This window comes from Dipodomys ordii, unplaced genomic scaffold, assembly GCF_000151885.1.
Source record: "Dipodomys ordii isolate 6190 unplaced genomic scaffold, Dord_2.0 Scaffold70, whole genome shotgun sequence".
NCBI classification, from domain to species: Eukaryota; Metazoa; Chordata; class Mammalia; order Rodentia; family Heteromyidae; genus Dipodomys; species Dipodomys ordii.
This window is the reverse complement of record NW_012267286.1, coordinates 5792400-5819862: the sequence shown is the minus strand read 5'-3', so window position 1 is coordinate 5819862 and position 27463 is coordinate 5792400. Positions and strand designations below refer to the sequence as shown.

The 27463-nt window shown below is 40.8% G+C and overlaps 1 protein-coding gene across 2 annotated transcripts in view; it reads right to left on the bottom strand.

Annotated features, from left to right (window-relative positions):
• The window catches only part of Elovl6 (ELOVL fatty acid elongase 6), a 97304-nt gene that overhangs the window by 20592 nt on the left and 49249 nt on the right, over positions 1-27463 (bottom strand). For both annotated transcript variants that reach the window (XM_013023725.1, XM_013023726.1), the window contains exon 3: positions 12102-12233. In XM_013023725.1, the coding sequence (XP_012879179.1) occupies positions 12102-12233 (132 nt within the window). The remainder of the gene's footprint in view (positions 1-12101; positions 12234-27463) is intronic.

The window sequence follows — 27463 nt, the reverse complement described above, 5'->3', positions numbered from 1 at the left end:
AACTAAGGAAAAAACTGGGCTGAGAAGGTGACTCAGTGGTAGAGTGCTTGTCGTGCATGCATGAGGCCCTGCGTTCAATTCCTCAGTACCACATAAGCATAAGGAAAAAAAAAAAAAAAGTCGGTAGTGGCGCTGTGGCTCAAGTGGTAGAATGCTAGCCTTGAGCTGAAGAGCTGAGGGACAGCACCCAGAGTTCAGGCCCCACAACAGACAAGAAAAGAAAATGAAAAAAAAAAAAAAAAACAAGAAAAAAAATGACAAATCAAGAAGTCCAAATGGTGTGTGGGTATGCATCTGTGCTCCCAGAATTTAGGAGGCTGAGGTAGGAGAATCCTAAGGTCCAGGCCATGCTAGATTACAGAATGAGACCTCACCTCCAATCACCAACAACAAGCCAACAGATAAAATCCTCCAAACAAAACCAAACAACCCTGAAGTACATGTCACATACTTCTAATACATGCTTTAAGTTACTTTCTGGAAGAAACCAAACATTCTCACAAAGAACACTTGAAAGCCTGAAATGCAACGTGACTGAAGCCCTAACAGGCCCCGTGGTGTGGCAGGGAGCTATGGTGTGGGTAATTACAATATCCAACAAGCAGATGGAGAGACAGGGTGCCAGCGCTACAGACCCAGCCAACTGCCCATCCTGCTGGACAGCTTTGAAGAAATGATTAATAATGACTCAATGTGTTCAACAATCTTTCTTTGTGATGAAAAAGGAATCTGTCCTGAGTGTTAGCAAAAAGATAAGCGTGGGTGCCAATGTCTAGAGAAGAGAATGATGAGCCCAGGATTGTCCTGTGTCAATTTACTGAATCTAACCACACGACAAGCTCTATCAAGTTTTCGTCCACAAACCCTTTCCACAACTCTACAGAAATCTCAATGAGCCCTTGCAGGTCAATATCAAATATTGAATATGGAGGGAAAAAGCCAGTGTCCAACAGAGTCAAGCCAAGACCCACATGTAACTCTACAAAGTTTTGCTCGTATTTGATTCTATCTGGGCTCATCCACTTAGAAAACGCATGTTGATTAATATGAGCTTCTATGGATTCTCAAGGGATTTAGAAAAGAGAAACAAGAAGAAAAAAATATCTGGTTTCAACGTATCCAGACTTTGGTGGGGGAGACCGACACACACACGTGCATATATACATATACATGCATATATATACATGAGTGCATGTACATAGATGTATCTGTATATATTAAAAAAATAATTTCTCCATCTAGTTAATAAATTATCCACAGAGCTGGGGATGGGGAAAGAAATGGCTGTAGAAAGGTCAGTCAGGACGTGAAACACATGACTAAGGCTCAGGTGTGCCAAGTGTGCCAAAGTGTCAAGTCTGCTACCTGGCTAGAGGAGCAATCAGGCACTGGGCTCTTCGTCTACTGAACATTTCCTGAGAGCTCCTGGCCATTCCACAGAGACAGTTAGTACCAAGGAATGTGGAGATAAATGTAGATTTTCAGGCTCTACCACCAGAGGCTCTAAGGTAATAGCTTTGGGGGAGAAGTTAGAAATGAGAAATCTTAACACAACATTCCAGCAGTTTTAATACCCATAGGTCACAGTCTGAGAAGACTATTATTTTCCTTTCTTTTCCCTACTCCTTTCTTTTTTGCAGTGCTGAAGATTGAACCCAGGGCCTAGTGCATGCTAGGCAAGCATTCTACCGCTGAGCTATTCTCTCAGTCCAACAATATCTGAAGCCAGTCACCAGGTAATAGCTAGCCCTGTAACTACATGTATAGCCACATGTATTGGACACTTTCTGTGTCCAGTACCTTCACTTGCAAAATAGGCTCTGGCTGCATTGCATATGCAGTTCACTCATGATGGTTTGAAACATGGCTATACATGGTATGAAGGAGGAAAATTTGAAAAGAAGAAAAATGCAGCTTTTAACCTGGTCATGTAGAGCCAGTGTACTAACCGATCAAAATTATGCCTACAATTGTGCCGCATGATGGCAAGTGCAGTTTATGGGGAACAGAGATGGCTTCTATTTTTGGTCATTATCTCAGCCCCCCCAAAACAAAAGCAAGACCCTGTCTGAAAAACAACAACAATAAGAACCCTAAAGCAAAAATGAACTGAGGGCATAGCACACTTGCTGAATAAGCACAAAACCTACTTCCAATAGTTCCACCAAAAAAAGGAAGAAAACACTGTCAAAACCAAGTACTTCTGAGTGAGGAAACTTGTTAGACATGATGAAAAATCAGATGCCTATTTGTTGTACTTAGAATTATATTTCAAAGCTTGTAATTCCATGAGTACAGACTTAAGAGATTTTGAAACCATATCTATAATTGACATTATTTTTTCCTACTGAAAAAAACTGATCTTGAATTATAAATGTTATAAAGCATTTGGATATGCTGTACTATCTAAAACACAAAACTTGCTCTTCTTATAAATGCTAGTATTCTAGGGTAGGCTTTTTATTTTAATTAGGTTGGTTCTAAGGACAAGTAAGATAATAGAGATAAAGCATCTACTTATGGCATCTAAATTAGTTATTAGATACAAATTTAGAAGAAAATCCATAGTTAGTTCTCTCTTCTGTCAGAGGAAGCCTGTTAAATGATATTCTCACATAAATGTCTGAAAGCTGTAAAGTTTTCAGAACAGAGAACATGTCCCTTTCAATACTGATGGCTTTCTTCCTGTTTGGTCCTTCCTCAATTACTGTGTCGGCTGAAATATTCAACCCCCTCTATTATTTAGGCTGTATAGATCAGAGCTGGTGGGTCTGATTTTTCCCCCCTCTACCTTTTCTGGTTTTAATTAGACTGGTTCTAGAAAGAGCACTACATCGAATTCCAGTCAAAGCAAACAGACCACGCCTGAGGAAATTAGTATTTTAAAACATTCTGTACAAGGTTTAGTCACTATTCTTGTATCTTGACTCATTTTTTTTTCCCTCTTCACCATTCCCTAGGAAAAGACCAGAGTCATTGGAATAGCCTGAAAACTTGGCAGCTCTAGAAGGTAATTATTCTCCGTTTTGGACTTGACCCAACACAGGAAACAATAAAAGACTTCCGGAAGCTTTCCAAGCCCAGCTGTCTCTGATGCTACTTCTGGGTCAGCAGAAATACTAGTGTGCACCTGTCACCAATGTCACAGCAGAGCACTGGCATTCCCTCTGCCTGATTCGTTACAAAACCACATCTACATTTTTTAGGGGAAGAAACAGTCATTGAACACTTCTGGTGAAGGAGGCGATAATTCCTTTTTTAGCCAACTCTAACTTTCTAGCTGGTTTTCAGCACAATCTAATCAAAGGGGAAAAAAAAGAAAAGAAAAACTTCTAATCAGCCAGTGCTGGTGGCTCACATCTGTAATCCTAAGATACTTAGAAGGTTGAGATCTGAGGATCATGGTTCAAAGCCAGCTCAGGTAACAAAGCCTATGAAACTCTTATCTCCAATAAACCACCAGAAAACTGGAAGTGGCGCTGTGGCTCAAAGTGGTACAGTGCTAGCTTCGAGCAAAGGAGCTCAGGGACAGTGCCTAGGCCCTGAGTTCAAGCCCTCATAACCACCACCACCAACAACAACAATGAAACAAACCTTTCTATTCAAGGGATTTCTGGTAGCTTTTGTTGAAATGATAGCTTCTGTGGGAAAGATAAAGGAGAATGATGGAAGGAATGACATTGATCAAAATGCATTGTACTCGTGATCTGAGGAGGAGGAGGAGAAGAAGAAGAAGAGGAAGAGGAGGAGGAGGGGGAGGAGAGGAGGAGGAGGAGGAGGGGGAGGAGGAGGAGGAGGAGGAGGAGGAAGAAAAGGAAGATTGCTTCTTTTATTGTCAATAATCAGAGCCAGTTTAATTTTCCTTTTCTTTTTTCAGGTTCTTGTACCTTGCAAGAAAGGTGTTACAAATACCTGATTATATATAGTGTTGAAGAATGTCTGGCATTATAAACCCACTTTGGACTGACAGACCATTTCACTGGCCGGGTCAAGGAGCCCAGAGTGAAGAAGAGGTGGTCGGGCTGAGGTGAGGCTGACTTTTTCACCAGTAGCGTGCGGGTTCCTCAAGTTTCTCCTCAAAGGTTCTTGTGGAAACATGGGCAGAGTTCATTTTTAACAGACAGGACACTCATTAAAGTGTTATAGTTTATATATTTTATGAAAATTAAAATTAGAGTGAACTCTAAAGAGATGCCTGTGGTCCCTGAAACAGGATGAATTACTTGGACACAGTAATGATTTAAAGTGGAGACTATAGTAAGTTCACTAGAACTTTTGTGTCTGTGTGTGTGTAGTATACACTGGCCATACTGGGATTTGAACTCAGGTCACTGAACTTGCTAGGCTTGCGCTGTACCACTTGAACCATGTCACCAGCCCTATTTTGGCTGGCTATTTCTGAGACAGTTCTTGAGAATTTCTGCGCCCCAGGTGGCCTTGAATTATAAACCTCCCACTGTCAGCCTCCTGAGTACTACATGTGTGAACCAACCAGCATTGGCCTCATATTTTTATTCAGGTTATTCACTTGTTCCTCCCTCTTGCAGGACTTTGAGAAGTACTTCAGGTGATATTCATATTTTAGGATAAAATGTACAACTGGAAGTTCAGATCTCTTCTCATAAACAAGTATTGTGACAATGGCTTATGGAAACATGTATTTAAGGGAATATACTTATGTACAGAATGACTGTCACAGGCAGTTTCAGAAAGGTGAATCAAGGTCAAACTTGAAGGTCAAAATTGAAATTCACTTTTGAGAGATCCTATGCCTGCTGGGAGGTACAGGCAGAAAATACAGCCCGGTGCGGGTGGCACATGCCTGTAATCCTAGCTATTCAAGAGGCTGAGATCTGAGGATTGCTGTTCAAAGACAACCTGGGCAGGAAAGTCCATTGAGACTCTTGTCTCCAATAAACCACCAGACAACTGGAAGTGAAACTATGGCTCAAAGTGGTAGAGCACTTGCCTTGAGGGAAAGCGTTCATGGATATGGCCCAGGCCCTGAGTTCAAGACCCATGACCACCAAAAACTAGGAGGAAGGAAGGAAGGAAGGCAGGAAGGAAGGAAGGAAGGCAGGAAGGCAGGCAGGAAGGAAGGAAGGAAGGAAGGAGAGAGGAAGGGAGGGAGGGAGGGCAGGCAAAAGAAAAGAAAATGGAAATAAACTAGCTGTTGTTGGGTTACACAGATGCTCAATGAAAGCCACTGAAGAGAGAGATGATTTCTCTCCCTCCTGGGCAGCTCAATGGTTTTCAGTGTCACTGTCCTGTCAAGACAGCAAGTCAGAGATGTCCCTCTGCAGTCTTACCTAAGGTATGTGAATGTGAAAGAAGCAATATCGAATGTAATGCACAAAAGAAGGTAGACAAAGGATAATAAAATATTTATAGGCCAGGTACCTGTCCTTCATGTCTGTAATCCTAGCTTCTCAGGAGGCTGGGATTTGAGGATCTGGGTTTGAAGGCAGCCCAGGCAAAAAAAAAAAAAAATGTGTGAGATTCTTATATCCAATTAACTAGCAAAAAAGAAAAAAAGTGAAGCTGTGGCTCCATTAGCCTTGAGCAAAATCTTAAAGCATCCTCCTTGTGCAAAAGAGCCAAGCAAGAGTAAGAGGCTCTGAGTTCAAGCCCCAGTACTGTCACAAAACAAAAATGAACCAAACAATTATAGGTCAGGCAAAAATGCTATGAAACAGAAAGTGTTTTCCTTTATTTATTTAATGACTTCACATTGTTTATTCAATGAGTTTAAGGACCTTTGTCTTTGTGAAGAATTTTTAAAAAACACATCACCGATATCAAATCACACATTAGGGAACACTCAGGTATGATTGCTTTACTCCTAAGCGTGACAGAAAAATGGGTTTGGTTTCCTGAGGTAGCAAGAACCAGTTTGATAAGGTCAGATGAAAGCTCCAGGTCCAAGGCTGCATATTCACGATTGGGCAGAAACATCTAGAGTTTAAACTATATTCCTTCTATAATACATACATACACACACACACACACACACATATATATATATATATATATGTTCCTCTCAGTTTTTCTTCCTGAACTCTGCATCCTTAATCCTGACAGTTACTTACTTGTTGGCTTATCTGATCAAACTAGTATAAAGATGTAAACTAAATGATCTCAGAGACCCAAGTAGTAGCCTTTTGCATAAGAGACTTTTAAATAATGGTAATTAATGTCCTCTAGTAATAAGTGACTTTACAAGCTGAATGGAAAAACTTCTGATTCAATTTTGGATTAACACAAATACCAAGAGTCAATTAGCAATCATTCTTTACTGCGTTAGTCACTATATCCCATGGTTAGATTGATGAGGCTCACCCACAACTCAGGATAAAACACACTCACAATACAAAACAAAGCTACTCGTCTGTCTACTATTGCACCAGTAGAAATGAAATAAAAGGATTAAAAGAAAACCACTGCTTTTTGCACAGTTAGGAAATCACAGCATTGTACCCTGAATCAATCATTTTAATTAGACAGATGTGTTCTAGGTCTCAGGATCTGAAAACAGTACGAACTTTCTCAGCTAACAATGAATCCAACAAGCATTGTCTGAGTATCACAGACGCCAGCAAGCCTAACTATGGAGTTGCAAAGTGAGACTCGACTTGCTCATGCCTAAAATCATAGCTACTCAGGAGGCTGAGATCTAAAAATTATGTTTCAACGCCTGTCCAGACAGGAGAGTCTGTGGGATTGTTATCACCATTTAATCACCAAAAAGCTGGAAGTGGAGATGTGGCTCAAGTAGTACCTTGAGCAAAAAAGTTTAGAGACGAAGAAGAAGAGGAGGAGGAGGAAGAGAAGGAGGAGGGGGAAGGGGAGAAAGACACAAGAGCCAACAGCTTATACCAATTACAACTTGCATTTTTTTGCTTTGTGAACAAATACTAGGAAATGAGTTCCAAAAGCTACCACCTACCAATTAAGCAAATCCATTTACCAACAATACCTGCTGCTTGCAAAGGAAACAAATAGGGCTCCTTACAACATATGCAAAGCCCTGAAAGATCACTACCTCACCAGCCATAGGTAAGCAAGTACTAGCTGGAGGTTTTGGTTGAAACATGGAACATAAACATGGAAAACCTTCATCAAAGAGCTGCCAATGCCTTCAAGTGAGATCAGGAGATCTCACTGGATTTAGGAGGAAGATTTTTAGTTAGTCTAAACAGCAGGTAACTACAGTCTGATAACCAATGTTTCCGTTTCAGATCTGGATTCTAGTTCTTTCTACAGTCTGTCCTTCGCAGCCAGACCTTAAGGACACCTGGACTATTTGGAGAAGGAAGGCTGCTCTCAATGTTTCTGTTCATTCTCTGTTTCATAACAGGAATCTCCGAACTGGAAACATCTCACAGTTGTTTATGCTATTCATTTTAATATTTTCTTCTGGCAGTCTGCAACTGTGGATCCTTCTGGTTAGTCATGGCTGCCAGCCTTACCTGACTACAGATTATGCAATTAGCCATTTCCCAGAATTTATAGTCTTTAGGTCTCATGGATTCTTTAAGAATTTAAAACCTTGCACCCTTGCGAGCGCTCTCTCTCTCTCTCTCTCTCTCTCTCACACACACACACACACACACACACACACACACACACCTACACACCTGCCAAACAAGAAAGATTCTTTTAAGGATTTAGGAGGTCACCCATGAAGTTTCGGAGCACTGTAATCCCTAACTCAATCTTAATTCAAAACAATCCTTTAAAAAGAAAATACTGCAGGTGTTATTCTAAGTAAACACTACATTTACCTCACAATCTCTGCTAAAATATCCATGCTATTTTCCAAATCAGCTTTCAGGAGGCTGTAGTATATAGCCAGTTACTTCAATGCTAATTCATTTTGGCCAGAGGAGGTAAAGCATCTTACCTGTCACCACCTTCCAACTTGTTTTAACCATTATAACACAAAGGTATTAACTGCATTATTACAGAGAAGGTAAATTATGGTTAAAGGATCTCATGATTAACATTAAATTGTTAGAAGGATGTGCACCAAAATATTAACAGTAAATATCCCTCATTATGAATTTCAAGACGGCTTTTTGTTTCCAGCAAGGAGTTAGTTGGTGACTCCCATCTGTAATCCTAGCTACTCAGGAGACTGAGATTTGAGGATTCCCACTAGAAGATAGTCTAGACAGACAAATCTGAGAACTCTTATTTCCAATTAACCACCAAAAAGCTGGAAGTAGAGCTGTGACTCAAATGGTAGAGCATTGGCCTTAAGCAAATAAAGTTAAAAGACTGCCCAGATCCTGAGTTCAAGCCCCAGGACCAGCACCAAACAAACAAACAAATAAGCAAGAAGAAACACACAAAAAAGGGATATAAAATAATTGTTAGTTTCCTTCATTTTCCCTCATTAATTTTTAGAAGAGCAATACTTATTAACACCTATGTGGGCTAGAGAACAACACAGAAACCACACACAAAAGTCTTAGCATTGCTGGAGCTTAGAGTTCATTTGTAAATATAAAGTAGGAACTAAATGCATAAAGGACTAAAAGATGCTAAGTGCTAGGGAGAAGAGTGAAGAAGGCTGTAATCTCAGCTACTCCCCTCCTACGAGTCTGTGATCAGGAGGATTGAGGTTTGAGGACAGTTTGGGCAAGAAGTTCTTGATACTCCATCAAAATTCATTAAAAAAAAAACAACCTGGGTGCAGTTACATTGCTATCATTTCAGCACACAGGAAGCATAAATAAAAAGCATGCTGTCCAGGCTGTCCTGGGGGAAAAAGGAAGAATATATACATACATACATACATACATACATACATACATACATACATGGACAAAAAGTAAGAACCAGCCAGGCACCAGTAGCCCACATCTGTCAACCCAGCTACCCAGGATGCTGAGATCTGAGTTTTAAGATTCAAAGCCAACCTGGGGAAGGCAAATTCAGTGAAACTTACCTCCAATTAACCACCAGAAAACTGGGGTAGCAGTGCTAGCCTTGAGCAAAAGAGTTAAGAACAATAACCAGGCACCAAGTCCTGGCCCCATGATCAACTAAAAAAACAAAAACAAAGAAGGAACAAAAGAAAGAAAAGAGAAAAAGAAAATGTGCTTTGGTGTCATGACCTGATCTGAACAACCAATATATCACATCACCTCCTGGTTATGTGGTTCTCAATCTCCACTATTTTATGCCTTAACAAATACATGTTTCAGTAATTTAGTCTTAAGAAAGAAAATCTGATTCTGCAAAGAAAACTGTCAATCTTGAAAAAACATGGAATTACTTCCTATGTTTTGAATAAGATAACATCTCATAGGGTGTGTGTGTGTGTGTGTGTGTTGTGTGTATGTGTGTGTGTGTACATATGTACTAAGGCTTGAATTCAGAGTCTGGGCACTGTCTCTAAGCTTTTTATGCTCAAGGCTGCCACTTTACCACTTGAACTACAGCTCTATTCCTGGCTTCTTACTGGTTAATGGAGATCTCTGCCTTCTGAGGAGCTAGCATTGTAGGTATGAGCCACAGGTACCTGACAATTTATTATTATTATTACTAATATTATTATTATTACTACTACTTCTGAAGCTGGTTTCTACGTATTATCCTCCCTTCTCCATTTGGAGAAATGACTCATCTAATCTGGACAGGGGCGATTTAACATGCCAGGTTAGCTGTCGGCACCAAAACGAAAAACAATGAATGAACGCACCAAAATTCCATGTATCTCAAAACCACTGACACATAAAAATACAAATCTGTTAAGTTCTTAATGTTTAAAGCAAAAAACCTTGTGGGTCACAGGTAGGGAATCAGTTAAAATACAAGAAACTGGTAAATAAGATTGACTTAGCTGTAACAATAACCATATATACTTTCATGGCTGATGGAGGCCAAGTTTTCTTCTTACAGGAAATCTCAGCAAGTATTAACCTTCAATGTAATCAGCCTTCTAGATCTAACCAAACAGAAGTACAAGGTACAGAAGAATACAATGAACAAAAATCCAGGAGATGTAATCAGCCTTCTAGATCTAACCAAAAACAGAAGTACAAGGTACAGAAGAATACAATGAACAAAAATCCAGGAGGGGAAACTATTGGTGAACATGACCTGGTTTCAAATAAGGCTGGATTATAAAAAAGAAGATATGGGGAAGACAGAGAAAGAGAGAATCTTCTTTCTTTAATTGGTTAAAATAAATTTATCAATGTAAATATGCAGTTCTTATTTCAATCCAGGATTTTAAAAATAAATTGTAAAAAAAAAAAATAATAACCCACCATTATGAGCCAATTAAGGAAATCTGAAAACTTCACAAGCAAGAGTAACTTAGGTGAGATCATGACCCTGTGTTCCTCTCTTTTAAAAGAGCGTCTTATCTTTCACTTTCTGTGTCATTTCAGTGGGAATTACTTCAGTCCCAATTATTTCCAGATCAGTAGAAGAGAAAGGGGAAAGTTAGGTGAGTAGATTGCTGATAATCCTGAAGCAGGATCATCCATGTGGGGTCAATTTCTTTGCTTCAATGTTCAAGTTTACAGAATGATAAAGACTCAGGGGTTATGGGAAAGGTGGTAAGATACTAAAAGGTCTCATTAGAATAGATCATTGTCCAGTCAAGTAGCAGAACACATTATATGGAGTACACTTGTTAACCTTAAGTGTAAAGAAACAGAAATGAATCTTTATATAACAGAGAATCCTAGCCTGACACACACTGACAGGTCTAGTGACAGAGTTAAGTCACAAGGGCCTCTGACCTTGTGTATGATGAAATGCACTGACCTAGACAGTCCATTCAGGCTGGATGCTAGATGCTAGCTACTTACGGGGCTGAAATCTGAGAATCTCAGTCTGAAGCCAGACAGACAGAGAAGAAAATCTATGAGACTCTTATCTTCAATTCAGCTGCAAAAAAGTCAGAAATGGGGATGTGGCTAAAGTGGTAGAATACCAGCCTTAAGTGAACAAGCTGAATGAGGGCACAGGACCCTGAGTTCAAGCCCCAGTGCTGATGCATTAAAACAAAAAAAAAGTGGCAAGTAAAAGAAGCCATCAGATAGAGGGATTCCACACAACACAGCTGTGAAAATCCTAGGAGTCTGAAAGAAAAATTGCTTCATCCTCTTAGTAAGAATTAAGTGGTTAACAAGGCTTTTAATGCTACCAGGAACAATAGAGCAGTTCTGTACTCTACAAATACAAGAAATATCAATGGATAACCGAAAACACTACTATGAATCTTTTAGTGTTTTCTAGTGCAACTATATATTTGCTCTGTCCACCCCTCACACTCCTCTCCCCACTTATGCCCTCCCAACCCTGGTCATAAATTTGCTCGTTTTGACAAACAAATCACAAATAGAGCAGGGGCCTTTATTAGAACTGTAGATAAACTCTGGCACCTGCCTAGACACTGGCTGTCTTGTGATGGCTACATCACCAAATATTTACAGGGCTGGGAAGACTCCTTGGAAATTCTTAAAGTACCTGCATGCTGCCTGATGAGATAACCCTGGAGGAGCCAGACCCGGTCCTAATGGCTTTCAAACTGAGTTTTGCCAGGAGCAAAGAACTAGCTGCGGGTACATATGCCCACCTGGGGGTTTGCTGAGGAAATCGGGATGGAGAGTGTTTGATGGGATGCAAAGCCAAAGCATTGGCAGGGTCAATATTTGACCCTTCCAGGTGTCTGGACAACTGGCTTACTGCCCCCTTTGGATTAAAGGACTAGCCATGGCATTTGAATGTTGCTCTCCAATGGATTTTAGCCATTTCCTCCTGTGTCTCTCTACTGAGCCCTCCCCTTTATATTCATACAACAAAAATAATAGAAATCATGCATGCGTCTCGTCCTATCAGGTGTGTGGGATTACTGCGGGTTTAATCTGGACGGGATGAGACAAGACCTGAGGATTCTCAGAGCACAGTAAGGGTTTCGTGCAAACGAGGCCGTATGAAGGCTTCCTGTTTGGACATGGATTTATTTCTGTCAAAATGCAGACGCAAAAATGAGATGCTCAGGTATTGCCTCCTTTCAGCAAATGAGAGGAAATGGATGTGTTTTTTTTCCTTTTTTAATTTAGTGAGGAAAAACTTACCTGAAGACAGCGAGGGTCAGAGACCAGAGCACTAATGGCTTTCTCAGTTCAAACTTTGCCCGTTTGTTCATTAGGTGCCGACCACCAAATATAAAGGCAGCATACAGTGCAGAAAACAGGAATGATTTCTTCCTAGTAACAAAAAACAAAACAAAAAAAAAAGTAATCTGCTTTATTCACTTTTATTCATCAGGAAACATCGACATTCACATCAGTCTCCCTCTTTGCCAGCACTGGATGTGGACCTACATCATGGAGACTTAGGATACTTGGAGGTAGAGGTGAGGAAGATAATGGTTGAAGGTTAAGCCAGGAGAACCCCCCCCCATCTCAACCAACAAGTAGGGCACAAAGGATCACATCTGAAATTCCAGCTACACAGGAAGCTAGCTGTAGCTAGGAGGATTGGGATTGCTTGAGGCCCTATCTGAAAAATAACTAAAGCCAAAAGGACTTAGAGGGGTAAGTAGCTCATAGGGTAGAGGATGCCACCAAAAGCAAAATAAAACAGAAATGCCCAGGTCTCTAAGGACATGTCAATTTGTTACTATGCCAAGTAAAGAGAATAGTAGTATTTGCATTACCAGACCTACATACCAACGGGCTTCTGTAGAACTAGTATTTGATAAAGTACAATAGAAGTCTGATAATAAATATGTGAACATACATTCCAAGACAGTCATTTTTCCTACTGAATTAGGCCAACGGAAAAAAGATTGAACAATAAGTCACAAATCATACCATCAAAAGAAAAAAATGTGTATGTTCTGGTACCCTTGAACTTGGCCTATTTATTTGTGGCTGATGCTCTACCACCTGAGCCACATCTCCAGTCCAGCCTTTTGTTGGTTAATTGGAGCTAAGAGTCTCAAGGGCTTCTGCGCCCGAATGGGCTTTGAACTTTGATCTTTCAGGTCTCAGCCTCCTGGGTAGCTAGGATTATAATAAGGAGAGCCACTGATACCTGACTCAAAAGCAAAACAAGATAATTTAAAAGGTGTTATTGATAAGATGCTTATTTCACTAGGTGCTAGGCAAGTATTGCTGACTCACAGCAGTCTTTTTATTTCCAGGAACATTTTTTTTTTTTAGTAGGTTATGGGGCTTGCACTCAGTGCCTGGAAGGCTAATACTATACCACTTTGAGTCACAGCACCATTTTTGGGTTTCTAGTAGTTAACGGCAGATTATGACATAGACTTTCCTGCCCAGGCTGGCTTAAACCATGATCCTCAGATCTTAGCTTCCTGAGTAGCTAGGATTACAGGCACGGGCCACTGGCATCTGGCTGCAAATTTCTTACTTAAACAAGTGCATGTGACCAACTTGACCAGTACTGTCTTGCAGGACAATGCACAAATGCTGAATAATTACTTGCAATAGAACTATGCAAATTTATAGCAAACTTCTCTCTGAGCACACAAGGCCCAAGGACTAGCACAAAGTTGGTCCTTAGTGTGTGTCTGTCAAACAAACGGGATCTTGTACTGTTAAAGTTTCTGCAGGAGAAAATGGTGGCAATTCTGTGACAGTAGGTGCTCAGAAAATTAAGTAAATTAAGTAAACTTAAGTAAAAAGTATAAATATATTCTATATTTTAACATATGCATACATATAAAACTCATGCATAAGCGAAGACTTACTAGAAAACAAGACGATGAAATTAATGTCGACAATAGTACATGAAATCATATAGAACTGCCTTTTACTAACTCATAAAGGTGTTGAGTGGCTCCAATCCCAGAGTTCTGACTCACTGAGCAATTCCTGGGTAGAAATTTGACTGAAAGACTTGATCTTAATTCTCCCAGTCACCTCACCTTGTAAAGGAAAGGTTATCTTGATTTTATGAAGAAACTGGCTTAGAGGTTAAGGAGCCCTAGACATGCCTGTGGAGAACTTTCAGGAGAAATGTGGGGGAAGGGAGGTAGCCGGGCTTGTTGTCTGCTCAGGATTCCTTCATGCCATGTCTGCATAACTGAACAGGGCCTCATTCAACTGTGAAGAGAACAAGACTCTCCCCGCCCCCTTCACCCTTCAGCTGTCACAGCAGTCAAATCGTCTTCACTGTGAACAGTTCTTATCATTACTTATCATAGCTTCTCTTATTCAATATATGTCAGATCTGGGTTATGGCTATAGTCATTATAATACTCGCAAAATTATGGGCCAACTAAATGAACCAGTAGACATTCCTCACATTCTAGCCACCAAGGGGGAAATGGACCCTAAGAATCAAGTGAGGAATAAAAATCTTCCCTGTGATTTTTTTCCCCCTGTACTTTTCTTAAGAAACTTCCCAGCAAAGCCTCTTCATCTTTCCATTTTTTTTTTACTTTTTCTATTGCAAAAATGTTGTACAGAGGGGTTACAGTTACATGAGCAAGGTAATGAGTACATTTCTTATCAAGCATTGTAGCCTCCTCCTTTGTTTCCCCTTACCATCCCTTCTCTCCCACCTCCACAACTACCACCCCCCCACACACAACTACCACCTTCCCCCCACACACCAAAGCAGTAAAGTTCATTTTCAACATAGTGTCTTGTATATCTCATTGTTACAATGGGTCAACCTGTATCCTTATTTAAGCATTTTGTTTTTTCCCTTCCCCTCCTCGAATTAGAAGTATATATACAAGATGCAAGACACCTGGAATCAAATACAGTGAAAAAAGCTTTCCATGTTCTTATAGACTTTCTTTAGTAATAGGGAATGGGAACGTAGCTCAGTGGTGGAGGGCTTGCCTAGCATACACAAACCATAGGTTTGCTGGGCTCTGGTGGCTCCTGCCTGTACGCCTAGCTACTCAGGAGGCTGACATCTGAGGACCACATTTCGAAGCCAGTCTGGGCAGGAATGTTTGTGAGATTCTTATCTCCAGTTAACCACTCGAAAACCGCAAGTGGTGCTGTGGCTCAAGTGGTAGAGTGCTCGCCTTGCGCTGAAGAGCTGAGGGACAGCTGGGCCCAGAGTTCAAGTCCCATGGCCAACAAGAAAAAAGAAAACAAAAACAAAAACAAAAACACTCCCCAGAAGTTTTTCTTTAAACATCTGCTATTCATGAGCTAGGAACTGGTCTATAATCCCAGCTACTCAGGTAGCTGCAAGCATAGTGAAGCCAGCCCAGACAGAAAAGACTCTTATCTCCAATTAATCAGCAAAAAGCTAGAAGCGGAGGTGTGGTTCAAACTCTAGTATTGGCTGTCACACATGTGCATGCACACGCACACCATCACCATCATCATCACCATCACCATCACCATCACCACCACCACCACCACCACGATCATCATCTATTCAGGAGCTAAGCAACCACAACAAATAGTGGCAGAGAATTTGAGAATTCCAAAAATCCTCAGAGACAAACTCCAATTTCCCTCTTGGACAGAAGAGGGAATAGGAGCCTAATGGCATTAGTCACTTAGGGTGTATACTAGCAGCATGGTGTATCTTGGTCGAGACCACCCACAATTGCTCTGGCAGTGATCAAGAAAGCTGATAAGAACCAACAACTCTTGCTTCACCTGAGTATTTCAAAAGGTATCATTTATGATGGAATATATGATGGCTTTTCCATTTTGCTTGGAAGATAAGATTTTCCTTGGCAAACTGGACAATTTAAGTGGATTAAAATTGCATTTCCTTTTCGGTATCTCTCTGGTTAAAGGTCCAATGATAGTCAAGATGACTAATGACACTCTGCTAGCCTATTTAGTATTTAATGGGATGGATTACTTCCCCCATGTTTCAGTGGTAACCCAGTAATTCTTCATAAGCTGGCAGGCATTCAGAGCTCGGAATACTTGATCACCAGATAATTATTTATTTTTATAATTAAAAACCAAATAATTAAAAAATTCTAGGTGGTAGAAACTTATCTTGCTTAATAAGTCTTAAATATACATCATTATAGCTCAGCCTTTAACCCTCGGTACTTAATAAGTATTTCTCAGGATAGTGAGTTTGGAGCTGGTTAGTAATCAACTCAATAAAGATAAACAAAATACTGGTGGTTTTGGTTGTTGTCTCTGTACTTAACTTTCTCACCATTTACATTTCTGTGGCCAACAATGTAAAAAAATCAAAATATAGAAATTAGTTTATAATTCATCAAAAAAACCCATACTGACTTTCTTCTTAGAAATTTGGATTTATCTTTAATCTGATCTTATTCCAACGTTTGTGGAAGATGATTTTTCTTAGAGAAATTGAGCAAGTCTGGCTCAGGTTTGGGTTTATTTCTCTACCAGGAGCATTTCTGTAAGGATGTGTTTAAATAAAATGCACTTTGTTTTCCATTTGTGGGCTTTTGCTAAAGCAAGTACTTAGTCTGAGCCTCTCTAACACTTGCCTCAAGATCTCTGACAGCCATCTTGGACTGCTCCAAGAGCCACACTAAAGAAGCTTACAGGTGGGTAATTATTTCAACAGAGGCTAATTACTAATGAACTTCTTAGGAGGGTGGCTTGAGCATCTTCCGATCTCATGGTGTGTCTAAATTGCGTAATTTATAGGAACCATTCATAAACAACCAACTGTAGAAATATTTAGTTACCAAGGGAAAAAAAAAAGGTTTGGTTACTATCTACCTAGTGCATGGCAAGTTTTAATGCAATATTTCTCCTCCAGTTCATTTGCCATTCAATTTCTTCGGTGCCAGGTGCAGGTGGCTCACACCTAAAATCCTAGTTACTCAGGAGGCTGAGATCTGAGGATCCCAGTTTGAAGCCAGACTAGGAAGACAAATCCCAAACTAATCAGCACAAAACTAAAAGTGGAAGGGTGCCTTCGGTGGTAAATCTCTAGCAAAGAGGCAGGGTAAGAGTAAGAGGTCCTGAGTTCAAGCCCCGGTACTGGCACACACAAAAATAACATTTGTTATAAATAATGGAAATATGACTATAAGTACTAGCTGCCTTTGAAATTGTGAGACAAAGCCATATCTAAAGAAAAGGATATTTTTCTAGCCCGGTATGTTTGACCCAGGAATCTAAGTTAGGTGTGATTTCTCAGCCACAGTTGGGTGGCAAATACTTCTTTCTCATTTTATTTCCTCCTCAGATGCTAATTTAGAGATCACAGGTTTTCTTTTCTTTTCCTTTTTTATGAAAGGTGAGAAAAACACTCTTTTATACTTGAGTTATTCTATTCTTGAAGTAGGCCAGGATGAAAGTAAAGTGACATTTAGTAAGACATCCAAGTCTAACCACTTTACCCCTTGCATTAAAATCTTTCCCTCTTTAAAGAAAACAGGCTTGGTAGAGACCACAGCTTGTCTACATGTGTGAATGAAAAACACCACCTTTGAAAACATCTTACAGAACATTGTTTCCTTGTTACATGCTAAAATAATGTCTCTGGCAAGAAAAGGCTCTCAAAATGTAGCAAAATAAAAGCCCATATTTAACACATACCATGTTTTGTTTTGTTATTTTCCCTTCCTTCGTGCTAGTAATTGGCACATGAGTTCAGGGACCTGGGCAGTCTCCTTTAACTTTTTTTTTTTTTTTTTTTTTGCTTAAGGCTGGTGCTCTACTATTTGAGCCTCAGCTCTACTTCCAGAATTTTGATGGTTACAAGTGAGCACTGGGCCAAGTGACTGGGTTTCTTTCTTACATAGTGAAATGTCCGCTTCAATCTTAAAATGCTGCATATTTGAGAAGCAAGTATATTTCGTCTTTGCCAGAAACAAAAGGTTTTTGTTGTTTTTAAATTTATTTTTATTGTAAAGGTGATGTACAGAGGGATTGCAATTATGTGTCAGTAGCGAGTACATTTCTTTTTGAAGGAACTGAGGCATGGCTCAAGTGATACAATTCTTTTTTTTTTTTTTTTTTTCCCCAGTCGTGGGGCCTGAACTCTGGACCTGGGCACTGTCCCTGAGCAGTTCAGCTCAAGGCTAGTGCTCTACCACTTGAGCCCCAGCACTACTTCCAGCTTTTTCTACTTATGTGGTGCTAAGGAATCGAACCCAGGGCCTTATGCATGCAAGGCAAGCACTCTACCACTGAGCCACCTTCCCAGCCCCTACATTTCTTTTTGAACAGTATCATCCCTTCCCTTGTCTTCTCCCAGTTTTTCCCTCCTGACCCCCTCCCCTACCAGTTGTAGAGTTCATTTTCAGCATAGTGTCTAGTATCACTGCTGCCTTTGTTCACCCTTGGTCCCACCTTTTTCAATGCTCTACCACTTTGAGCTACTGCACCACTTTTGGTGTTCTGGTGGTTAATTGAAGAGTCTCATGGGGACTTTCCTGCTTGGGCTGGCTTCAAACCATGATCCTCAGATCTCAGCCTCCTGAGTAGCTAGGATTACAAGCATGAGCCACCAGTGCCCAGTGGTCCCACCATTTCTATGTTTGCCCTTACCCTTCCCCAAACAGATAAACTTACAAGACAAAAGGTACCGAAATCTCAGAGAAGGGGAAAAACTCCCACAAACAAAAACAAAAGCAAAATAGCAAAAACTAGAACAGGAGGCTGGATGCTGGTGGCTCATGCCTGTTTTCCTAGCCACACAGGAGGCAGATATTGCAAGAGCTGTGGTTCCAAAACAGTAAAAATGTTTGAGAAGCCCCCAGGACAACAGGAAAGTCTGGACATGGTGGTGTGCACCTGTCATCACATCAGTGATGGGAAGAAAAACAGGAGGATCACAGTCCAGTCTGGCCCTGGTAAAAAGTAAGATTGTATGTCAAATATGATCAGAGCTGTAGATCTGACTCAAGTGGTAAAGTGTGTGTTTTGCAAGTGTTGAAGCACCAAGTTCTATCCTCAGTACCTCTGAGAGACAGAGAGAGAGAAAGAGATGATCAATCACTTTCAAAGTTAAAGCCAACGATATTAAGAAACTACTAAACCAAAGAACTAAAGCCTATTCTTCCTTTTGCAAAGCTTTTTTTTTTAATTTCCTTAAGAAGAATAGAGCCAGTTGGGGTGGGGTGTCACTCCTATAATCTGAGCTACTCTGAGGCTGAAACCTGAGAATTACAGTTACTTTCAAAGCCAGTCCCTGGGCAGGAAAGTCTGTAAGACTCATCTCCAGTTAGCCATGGGGGGGGGGGAGGAACCTCAGTGGTACCTAGGCCCTGAGTTCAAGCCCCACAACCTCCTAAAAATAAATAAACATAAATATATTAGTAATAAAGTTTCCCCAAAACTCTGGAATAAAAATTTGCTTGAGTGTTTGTGTGTGTGTGTGTGGTCATCATTAGGCTGATTTCCTATGTGGAATCAAAATAATAATGCACTCTGCATTGAGAAAAACAATTTATGATTTCTCTTTTATTTAAACATTACTCTCAATATTCTCATCTGGTCATCTGGCTTCTGCAAGTGCTGATGTGCACTTCAAATTAAGACTTTCCTGGTCATCGTGGATACTAATCATAGTAACACTAGTGGGTACTCACTGTAGTAAACATTAAACTGGTGATCATGTGACACCTGAAGTTCTGAGAAAGAGGGCTATGGGAAATCTGTGAATAACCAGTCATGAAGTCTAATAAAGAAGATTGGAATGCCATTTTCTGACTCTCAGGAAGCTGGGAGTGGCTCAAGAAAGATCCATCCATCCATCCATGGAAAGCCCCATCTGTAATGCCTGTAGCATTACAAAGACCCAAGATTCTACTCTAAACGTTAGTCAATCAGAACCCAAATTTTCTTATACCTTGGAAGGCAGATAAAGGCCTATGCACACTTTAATTATTTGCTGCTTGCCTCCTCTTCCTATGATAAGGAAATCATTCACCCTAGCATTGTTTCACTTGTATTGGTAATTGTAACTTCAAACCGATTGCCACCTTAATTTCTGCAGGTACTCCCCTGTCCCAAAATCAATAAAGACCCTGTTAATGGGATCTTGGGAAGTCTTGGGGGTAATCTGTTGCACAGCCCCCCCTCAGGTGCCCCCAAACCACACTGCCTTGTTCCTGGTAGTGCCAGGTTAACCTGCATGTGGCAGACTGCAACAGCTCATAAGAAATAGAACCCAGGAAGTAGTTCCATCAATAACACAATTCACTGCACTTACTGTCTGGTGAAATAAGATACTGGGTCTAAGTAACATTGCCTTGCTCTCTCAGCTATCATGATGCCTTGCTGTGGGTGGAGGGGGCTTTTCACCCAGCTCCAAAAAGCATAGAGGTGAATGACATAGGCCATTTGTTTGAATTACAGACATCAGGTGGAATTGCAGACATCAGGTTGTTTAGCCCAGGAAAGCTTTGCTACAGAGAATGCTTCCCCTTGAGTATTGCTCTATTTGGTTTGTTTTGCTTGCCCTTGAGTATTTTGCTAGCTGGTCTGCTTTTATTGGGCTTGGGTCTCCAAACACATGGTTTTTGTCTTTAAAAGCTTGTTGCAAGCTCAATTCTGGGCTGCAGGTCTTTGAGACAGGAGTCTACTTGCAGTAGCAGGCTTTAAATTAAGACTCCTAATTTGACCTCTCAAAATGTGGCATGGGAAGGGGAAACAAAGGAGGAGGCTACAATGCTAGATATGAAATGTACTCATTACCTTGCCCGTGTAATTGTAACCCCTCTGTACGGTATTTTCACAATAAAAAAAAAAGAACAAAAAAAAGGTGGTTTTTCTGTTTCTTCGAACAAGTTTCTGTACAATATTGGGAGAAATAAATGGCTTTGCTTTGAGAATTGCTGCCATTAAAAATCTGCCTACCAAAGGCTCACTGGAAAGACTGGTAAAAATGTAGCAATTATGATGTTAACACAGAAAAGCATATTATAAATCTGAAATGATTTTCAAGTAAGAACACTGAGTAACCTTTGTGCCACCATGCTGAACTTTTATCTTTTATACTCTTAAAATCTATTACATTAATAGAAATAAGGCACTAGCGATCTTTTTTCCTGAATGTGAAATTATCTCGAGTCTGAAGTTGTACAAAGTACAATTATGGGTCTAAGTCAATGTTGTACATTTTTTTTGATCTTCTCATTCACCCCAATAGTCTGCTGACCATGAAAATACAAAAGACTTTGGAAACTTCCTATTCTAAACTACTTCTCAATTTAAGAATTCCTTGTTGAAAAGATTTCTGGCATGCTTGTAATCTGAGTTAGTGGGAGGCAAAAGCAGGAATTCAATCAAAACAAAACTTGGGCAAAACTTGTGAGAAACTATCTGAAAAGTCACTGAAAAGCAAAAAGTTAGGAGCCTGGCTCAAGTGGTAGAGGGCCTTCCTAGCAAGCACAAGCTCCTGAGTTCAATCCTGAGTACTACCAAAATAAACTAAAAATAATAACCATTTAAAAAAAGATTTCAATCTGGGTGTCACTCATTTTCTGTTGAACGCAGAAATTAGCTTCAACAATCAATCTGTTATTCATTAGTTAGTTCATGGTCAGGAAGGATGACAGGTCTCAAATCATCCTTCTCCTATGAATTAACACATGCATTAACAAAGGAGAAGGATGAATTTGAACTAACAGACAGGCAGACAGACACCACTTCAGAGTCAGCCAGAATAATCTGTTTCTTTCTTGTCCTCTAGAACTCATGAAACCTTGCATGTTTTACAGATGCCCAGATTACAGACAGATTGAAGGCTGAAGATTAAAACCAGAACTGAAGACTACTAAAAGAGTATAATTATTCCCAGTGGAATGGAAACTGGACTGCAGGTTTATCAGATTAAGTCCCATTCAGACAGTTCCCTTAGATTTAGATCAAAACTGAGAAAAATAGCAGCCACACAAAATAACCAGCCTATACATAACCCCTTGTCTATGCAAAGAGTTCATCAATACAATAACCCATTTCTATTCTAGTTCTGATTCTTTCATTTATATAAGCTTTTACCTTATGCATACTGCCTCATAGACAAAGAAACTAGAAAATAAAATTAAAGAAAAAAAACTCATGATTACATGTTCATTCTTGGATGAAGAAATATACTCTTGACATTAATGTTTTCCTTGAATATAACATTCCAATGAAAACTGGGGAAGCCAAGAGGAAATATACCCAGATGCTATTTCTGGATTGGTTTTTGAATTAAGAAAAGTCACTTAGGAGTGATGCTATCTCTTGATATAGCTAGGTGGGTTTTTAATCAATAAAATCAAATCTACATTTGACCTGAAGATGGAGTAAAAACTGGCACATGACAAGAAGAAACCTTACTTAAAATAAAAGTAAAGGGGCTGGGAAGGTGGCTCAGTGGTAGAGCGCTTGCCTTGCATGCATGAGGCCCTGGGTTCGATTCCTCAGTACCACATAAATAGAAAAAGCCGGAAGTGATGCTGTGGCTCAAGTGGTAGAGTGCTAGCCTTGAGCTGAAGAGCTGAGGGACAGTGCCCAGGTCCAGAGTTCAGGCCCCACCACCGGCAAAAAAATAAAAAAATAAATATAAATAAATAAATAAAAGTTTAAAAAAAAGACCAACAATATTTACTCCCAAGACATTGTCATCACCCATATTGGTCTTTCAAAGTTTGCATGCTGAATGTCACAATGTCAGCTTTTATCTTGCACAATTACTAATCACTACTTAAAAGTGATTAGAAAACTGTGTGTTCTCAATGCCAGGAACAGATTTAGGTATTAATTAAAAGCTTTTTCTCAAGTTGGGCATGGAAGGCTCACGTCATCCTGGCTTAGTGTGAGACTGCAATTAGGAAGACCACTCCAGTCGATCCAAACCAGAAAGTTCCCAAGGCTCCATCTCAAAGGAAGCTGGGTGTGGTTGGCAGTCAACCCGGGCTACTACCGGAAGTCTAAAATAGCTGGATTTCCATCTAAGTATGGGCAAAGGCAAAAAGTGAGACTATACCTCAAAATGACCAGTACAAAAAAAAAATGGAGGTATGGTTCAACAGTTGAATGCCTGCTTAGCAACTGCAAAGCCCGCAAGTAATGCCCCACAAAAGGTTATTTTCCCTTATAAGAAAAAGTTAAATATTAAAATTAGTGGGGTTCCAGTCACTTATGCCTGTCATCCTAGCTACTCAGGAGGCTGAGATCTGAGGCTCATGGTTCAAAGCCAGCCCAGGCAGCAGTAAAGTCCATGAAACTCTTATCTCCAATTAACAACAACAAAAAAGCCAGAAGTGGAGATGTGGCTCAAACGGTAGAGTACTAGCCTGGAGCAGAAAATGCTAAGGAACAATGCCTGGGCTCTCTGAGTTCTAGAACTCTCTCTCTCTCTCTCTCACACACACATACACACACACAGATAAAGGATGAATTGGACTGTATTAATTTCTAAGCCATGTTGTACGAACTCTCAGGAAGAATTAGTGTTTTATAATAGCATGTCTTCCTTTTATACAATTTGGGGTCTTGAAGATGGCAAATGAGTCTTAGAAAGTGTCACCAGGGTCGAATGCCTTTCCGAGGCTGCAGGTAGGATCTATTTCCTTCTTTCTCCCAATACTAAAGGCCATTTTCACATTGCTCTAACCTCTGGTTTGTGGTCATGCTGCCTCTCTAAATCAGAGCCTCTTGCCAACCAGGTAAAGGCCCACAGATAATCCACAAACACTGCCTAGAAACCTTTTCCATTTGTAAAGACCAGGGAGTACACTGGATCCACCAAACCCAGAATAATGATCTCCCCATGTCCAATCCCTTAATACCACATCTGCATCCTTTTTCTGCTGTGCAAAGTAAGGTAAGCAGCTAGGAAGGATTATGCCATGGGAATACCTCTGGGGACTACCACTGCATGACTAACCTAAGTCATGTTGGATGGCATTGTCTTCTGCATTGTGTAGAGATGCCCCATATAGACACTAGCCATTCCTGTCTATTCCTCACTTGTGAGACCTAAAGCCAGCCTCCTTCTACCAAAAAAAAAAAAAAACAATAAACAGTGGAGAATGCAAGAGGACAGTTGTCACAGTCACAGAATTACCTCAAAGCTACTTGTGAAGGCACATTTTAAAAGTATCAGTGATGGGGCTGGGAAGGTGGCTCAGTGGTAGAGCGCTTGCCTTGCATGCATGAGGCCCTGGGTTCTATTCCTCAACACCACATAAGCAAAAAGAAAAAAAAAGCCGAAAGTGGTGCTGTGGCTCAAGTGGTAGAGCACTAGCCTTGAGCTGAAGAGCTAAGGGACAGCGCCCAGGCCCAGAGTTCAGGCCCCCCAACCGGACCCAAAAGAAAAAAAGAATCAGTGATAACTGAACTTGACTTCATACTTACTGTGAACTAGGTACTAAGGTTGCATACAAATGTCTATAATCTTTTTTTTGGGGGGGAGGTTGTTTGTCTATTTGGAGTTTTTGGGTTTTTTGTTTTTTGGGGTTTTTTTGGTGCCAGTACTGGGGCTTGAACTCAGGGACTAGACACTGCTTTTTTGTTCACTCAAGGTTGGCAGTCTACCACTTGAGCCATAGCTCTGCTTCTGGCTTTTTGTTAGTTAACTGGAAACAAGAGTCTCCTGGATTTGTCCGCAGGGGGCTGGCTTTGAACCCAGATCCTTAGATCTCAGCTTCCAGATGGGGGTGAGATTACAGGCATGAGCTACTTGACGCTGGCTCAATGTCTTTTTTTGTTGTTGTTGTCGGTCGTCAGGCTTGAACTCTGGGCCTGCTGTCCCTGAGCACTTCAGCTTAAGGCAAATGCTCAACCACTTGAGCCACAGCACCACTTCCGGTTTTCTAGTGGTTTATTGGAGATAAGAGTCTCATGGACTTTCCTGCCTGGACTGGCTTTGAATCATGAACCTCAGGATCTCAGCCTCCTGAGTAGCTAGGATTACAGGTGTGAGCCACCGGTGCTTGGCTTATTTTTTTTTTTTTAACATATTCTTTTGGAGGAATCTCAAAGTTTGGCCAATAACCTCTTCTCCGGTCACCTCAATCATTGGTTTTTCACTTCAAGAATGATCTGGCAAGATGATCTTGCCTCTTGGATTTGGAATTTGTGTTGGTTTTCCCAGTGACAAAGTTGACTTGTGGTACTAGTGTGCAGAGACCGAAGAGACTGCATCTCGTGGCTTTCAACTACAAAATGCCACTCGTGCCAAGAGAAAAGTTGAGAAAGAGATTAAGAAAAGAGACATCTGGAGAGCAACTGCACAGCGTGTTTGCTGAAATGTGATACAGACTTAGGAGAGTGGACTCTGGATGGGGGGGGGGGGGGGGCTTAAAAATGTCAGTACAAATTGCTCCAAGCACAGAGTAGTAGAGGAAAAGTTCCTCTTCAAATCAGTATTCAAAACAAGGTCAAACAACCAACTTGGGCCTCAATGAATCCCTTCAATATCTAGAATTTGTTTCTCTTCTGACTGCAATGGACCATGCGTCTGTGAAGGCTGGCAGATCCAATTCCTAAGAACTGTTGGTCTGCTACAATGTGGTCTGGCAACAAAGGTCATATAGAATTGCATCTTAAAAATGCATCGCCAGCCAGGGGCAGTGGCTCATTCCTGTAATCCTAGCTACTCAGGAGGCTGAGAGCTGAGGATTACTATTTGAAGCCAGCCTTGGTGGCAAAGTCTGTGAGACTTGTGTTTTTTTTAATTTTTATTTTTTTGGTTAGTTGTGGGGCTTGGACTCGGGGCCTGGGGGTCTGTCCATGAGTTCTTTTGCTCAAAGCTAGCACTCTACCACTTTGAGCCAAAGTTCTACTTCTAGTTTTCTAGGTGTTAACTGGATATAAGAAACATTCCTGCCCAGGTTGGCTTTGAACCACAGACCTCCGATTTCAGCCTCCTGAGTAGCTAGGATTACAGGCATGAGCCACCAGTGCTAGACTTGTGAGATTCTTATCTAATAGGCCACCAAAAAGCTGGAAGTAGAAGTGTGTTTGTCTTAAGTGGCAGATCACCAGCCTTGAGCAAAACAGCTAATGGAAAACACCCAGGTCCTGAGCTCTCCCGAAAAAGAAGATAACCCGAAATTAATAGAACCAGACTTCCTAGTTACTACCAAGACCCCCTAACTTTCCCAATCCAATACTGAGTTAATTTTTCTGGAGGTAGAATTCCATTATTCTAGTCTCTCTCTAATCCATTACAGTTCTATAGAACAGGGTAATTTCAGGAAAGCCAATCCTAAACCAGAAGAGACCAATGTTCTCAACATCTACTCTCTGCTTTGCTGAAGTCCACATGGAGGCAATCTCATAATCTAAGGAAGTATGTCAAATCTGTTAGCAAAGAAAGTGTGCATGACAGACACATCTTAACATGGGAAATAGCTCCACTTTTGGTAAATTCTGAAGTGGTAAAGAAAATAGGAGCTGTCACACAATGAAGCAACAAGAAATTCTATGGCCCAGCTGAACTCAAGGTCTATCACCCTCTTGGTTTTCTTGCTCACAGCTGGCTCTCTGCCACTTGAGCCATGCCTCCCATATGACTTTTTTTGCTTCTTAATTAGAAATAGAGTCTCCCAGATGCTTTCTTGCCTGGGCTGGCTTCAGACCCCAATCTTCCAGATTTTAGACTCCTACGTAGTCAGGATTATAAGCTGCGAGCACGCAGAATCTATTGCACTGTTTTCTAAATCTAAGAAAGCAACTCATTAGGCTTACTAGCTCCCCGTGGGCCTTGGCTCCCTTGTCCTGTTGGAAGGTGCTCTGTCCTCTTTGTGGACCCACGAAGCTAAACGAGTTCAACAGGAAGCTAACGCCTGTCATCAGTTTCTACAAAGGAACAGCCAAACCTGTCAGACAGTGTCCTGGCTGGCTCAGAAACCTTTCATCTTCATGCCTTAGGAGATTTTTATCTTTGTATTTATTTCCATCATTTCCTGGGAAGACTTTAAAAATTTTCTTTTGCAGTCTTTATTTACATGTTTCAAAGCAACAGAAATAACTATGGGGCAGGGGGACTCTTCAGCTCTGTCAGAAAACAAGTGAATTAGGAGCTCAGCTGGCACTCAACAGGGACTCTGTGCTGTTTTTCCCAGTCTTTATATTACTGGGTTGAGGCACACAAGGATGGTGCCTTCCTCATTTGCATATCAGGAGACTCCTGGGTATCACTTAGGTCAGCTGCTGGCATTTTTTAAATCATGCATTCCAAAACAAGACGCAAAAGTCAAAGTGCTCATGACATCCTGTTTATCAAATGGTAGGTAAACTGCTTAGAGACAAAGAAGAATGTCTAACTCATCATTCCTCTGAAAGTCATGAGGTCATTATGTCTTCTCATGCTCCCCAAAGGTGGAGCATGGTGGGAAGTACAAGGAACATGTCCTTGACTTTATTCACACTGACACACACAGGCTCTGGGCACCCATGCTTACAGTGAACCTGAACTTCTGCCTGCACTTACTACTTTGCTCATTTGTCAAGACCAATTTACTTACTGAGTACCAGGATTTGAGAGTAATCAGGTGTGGTGGCATGCACCTGTATCCCAGCACTCAGAAGAGATAGCAAGA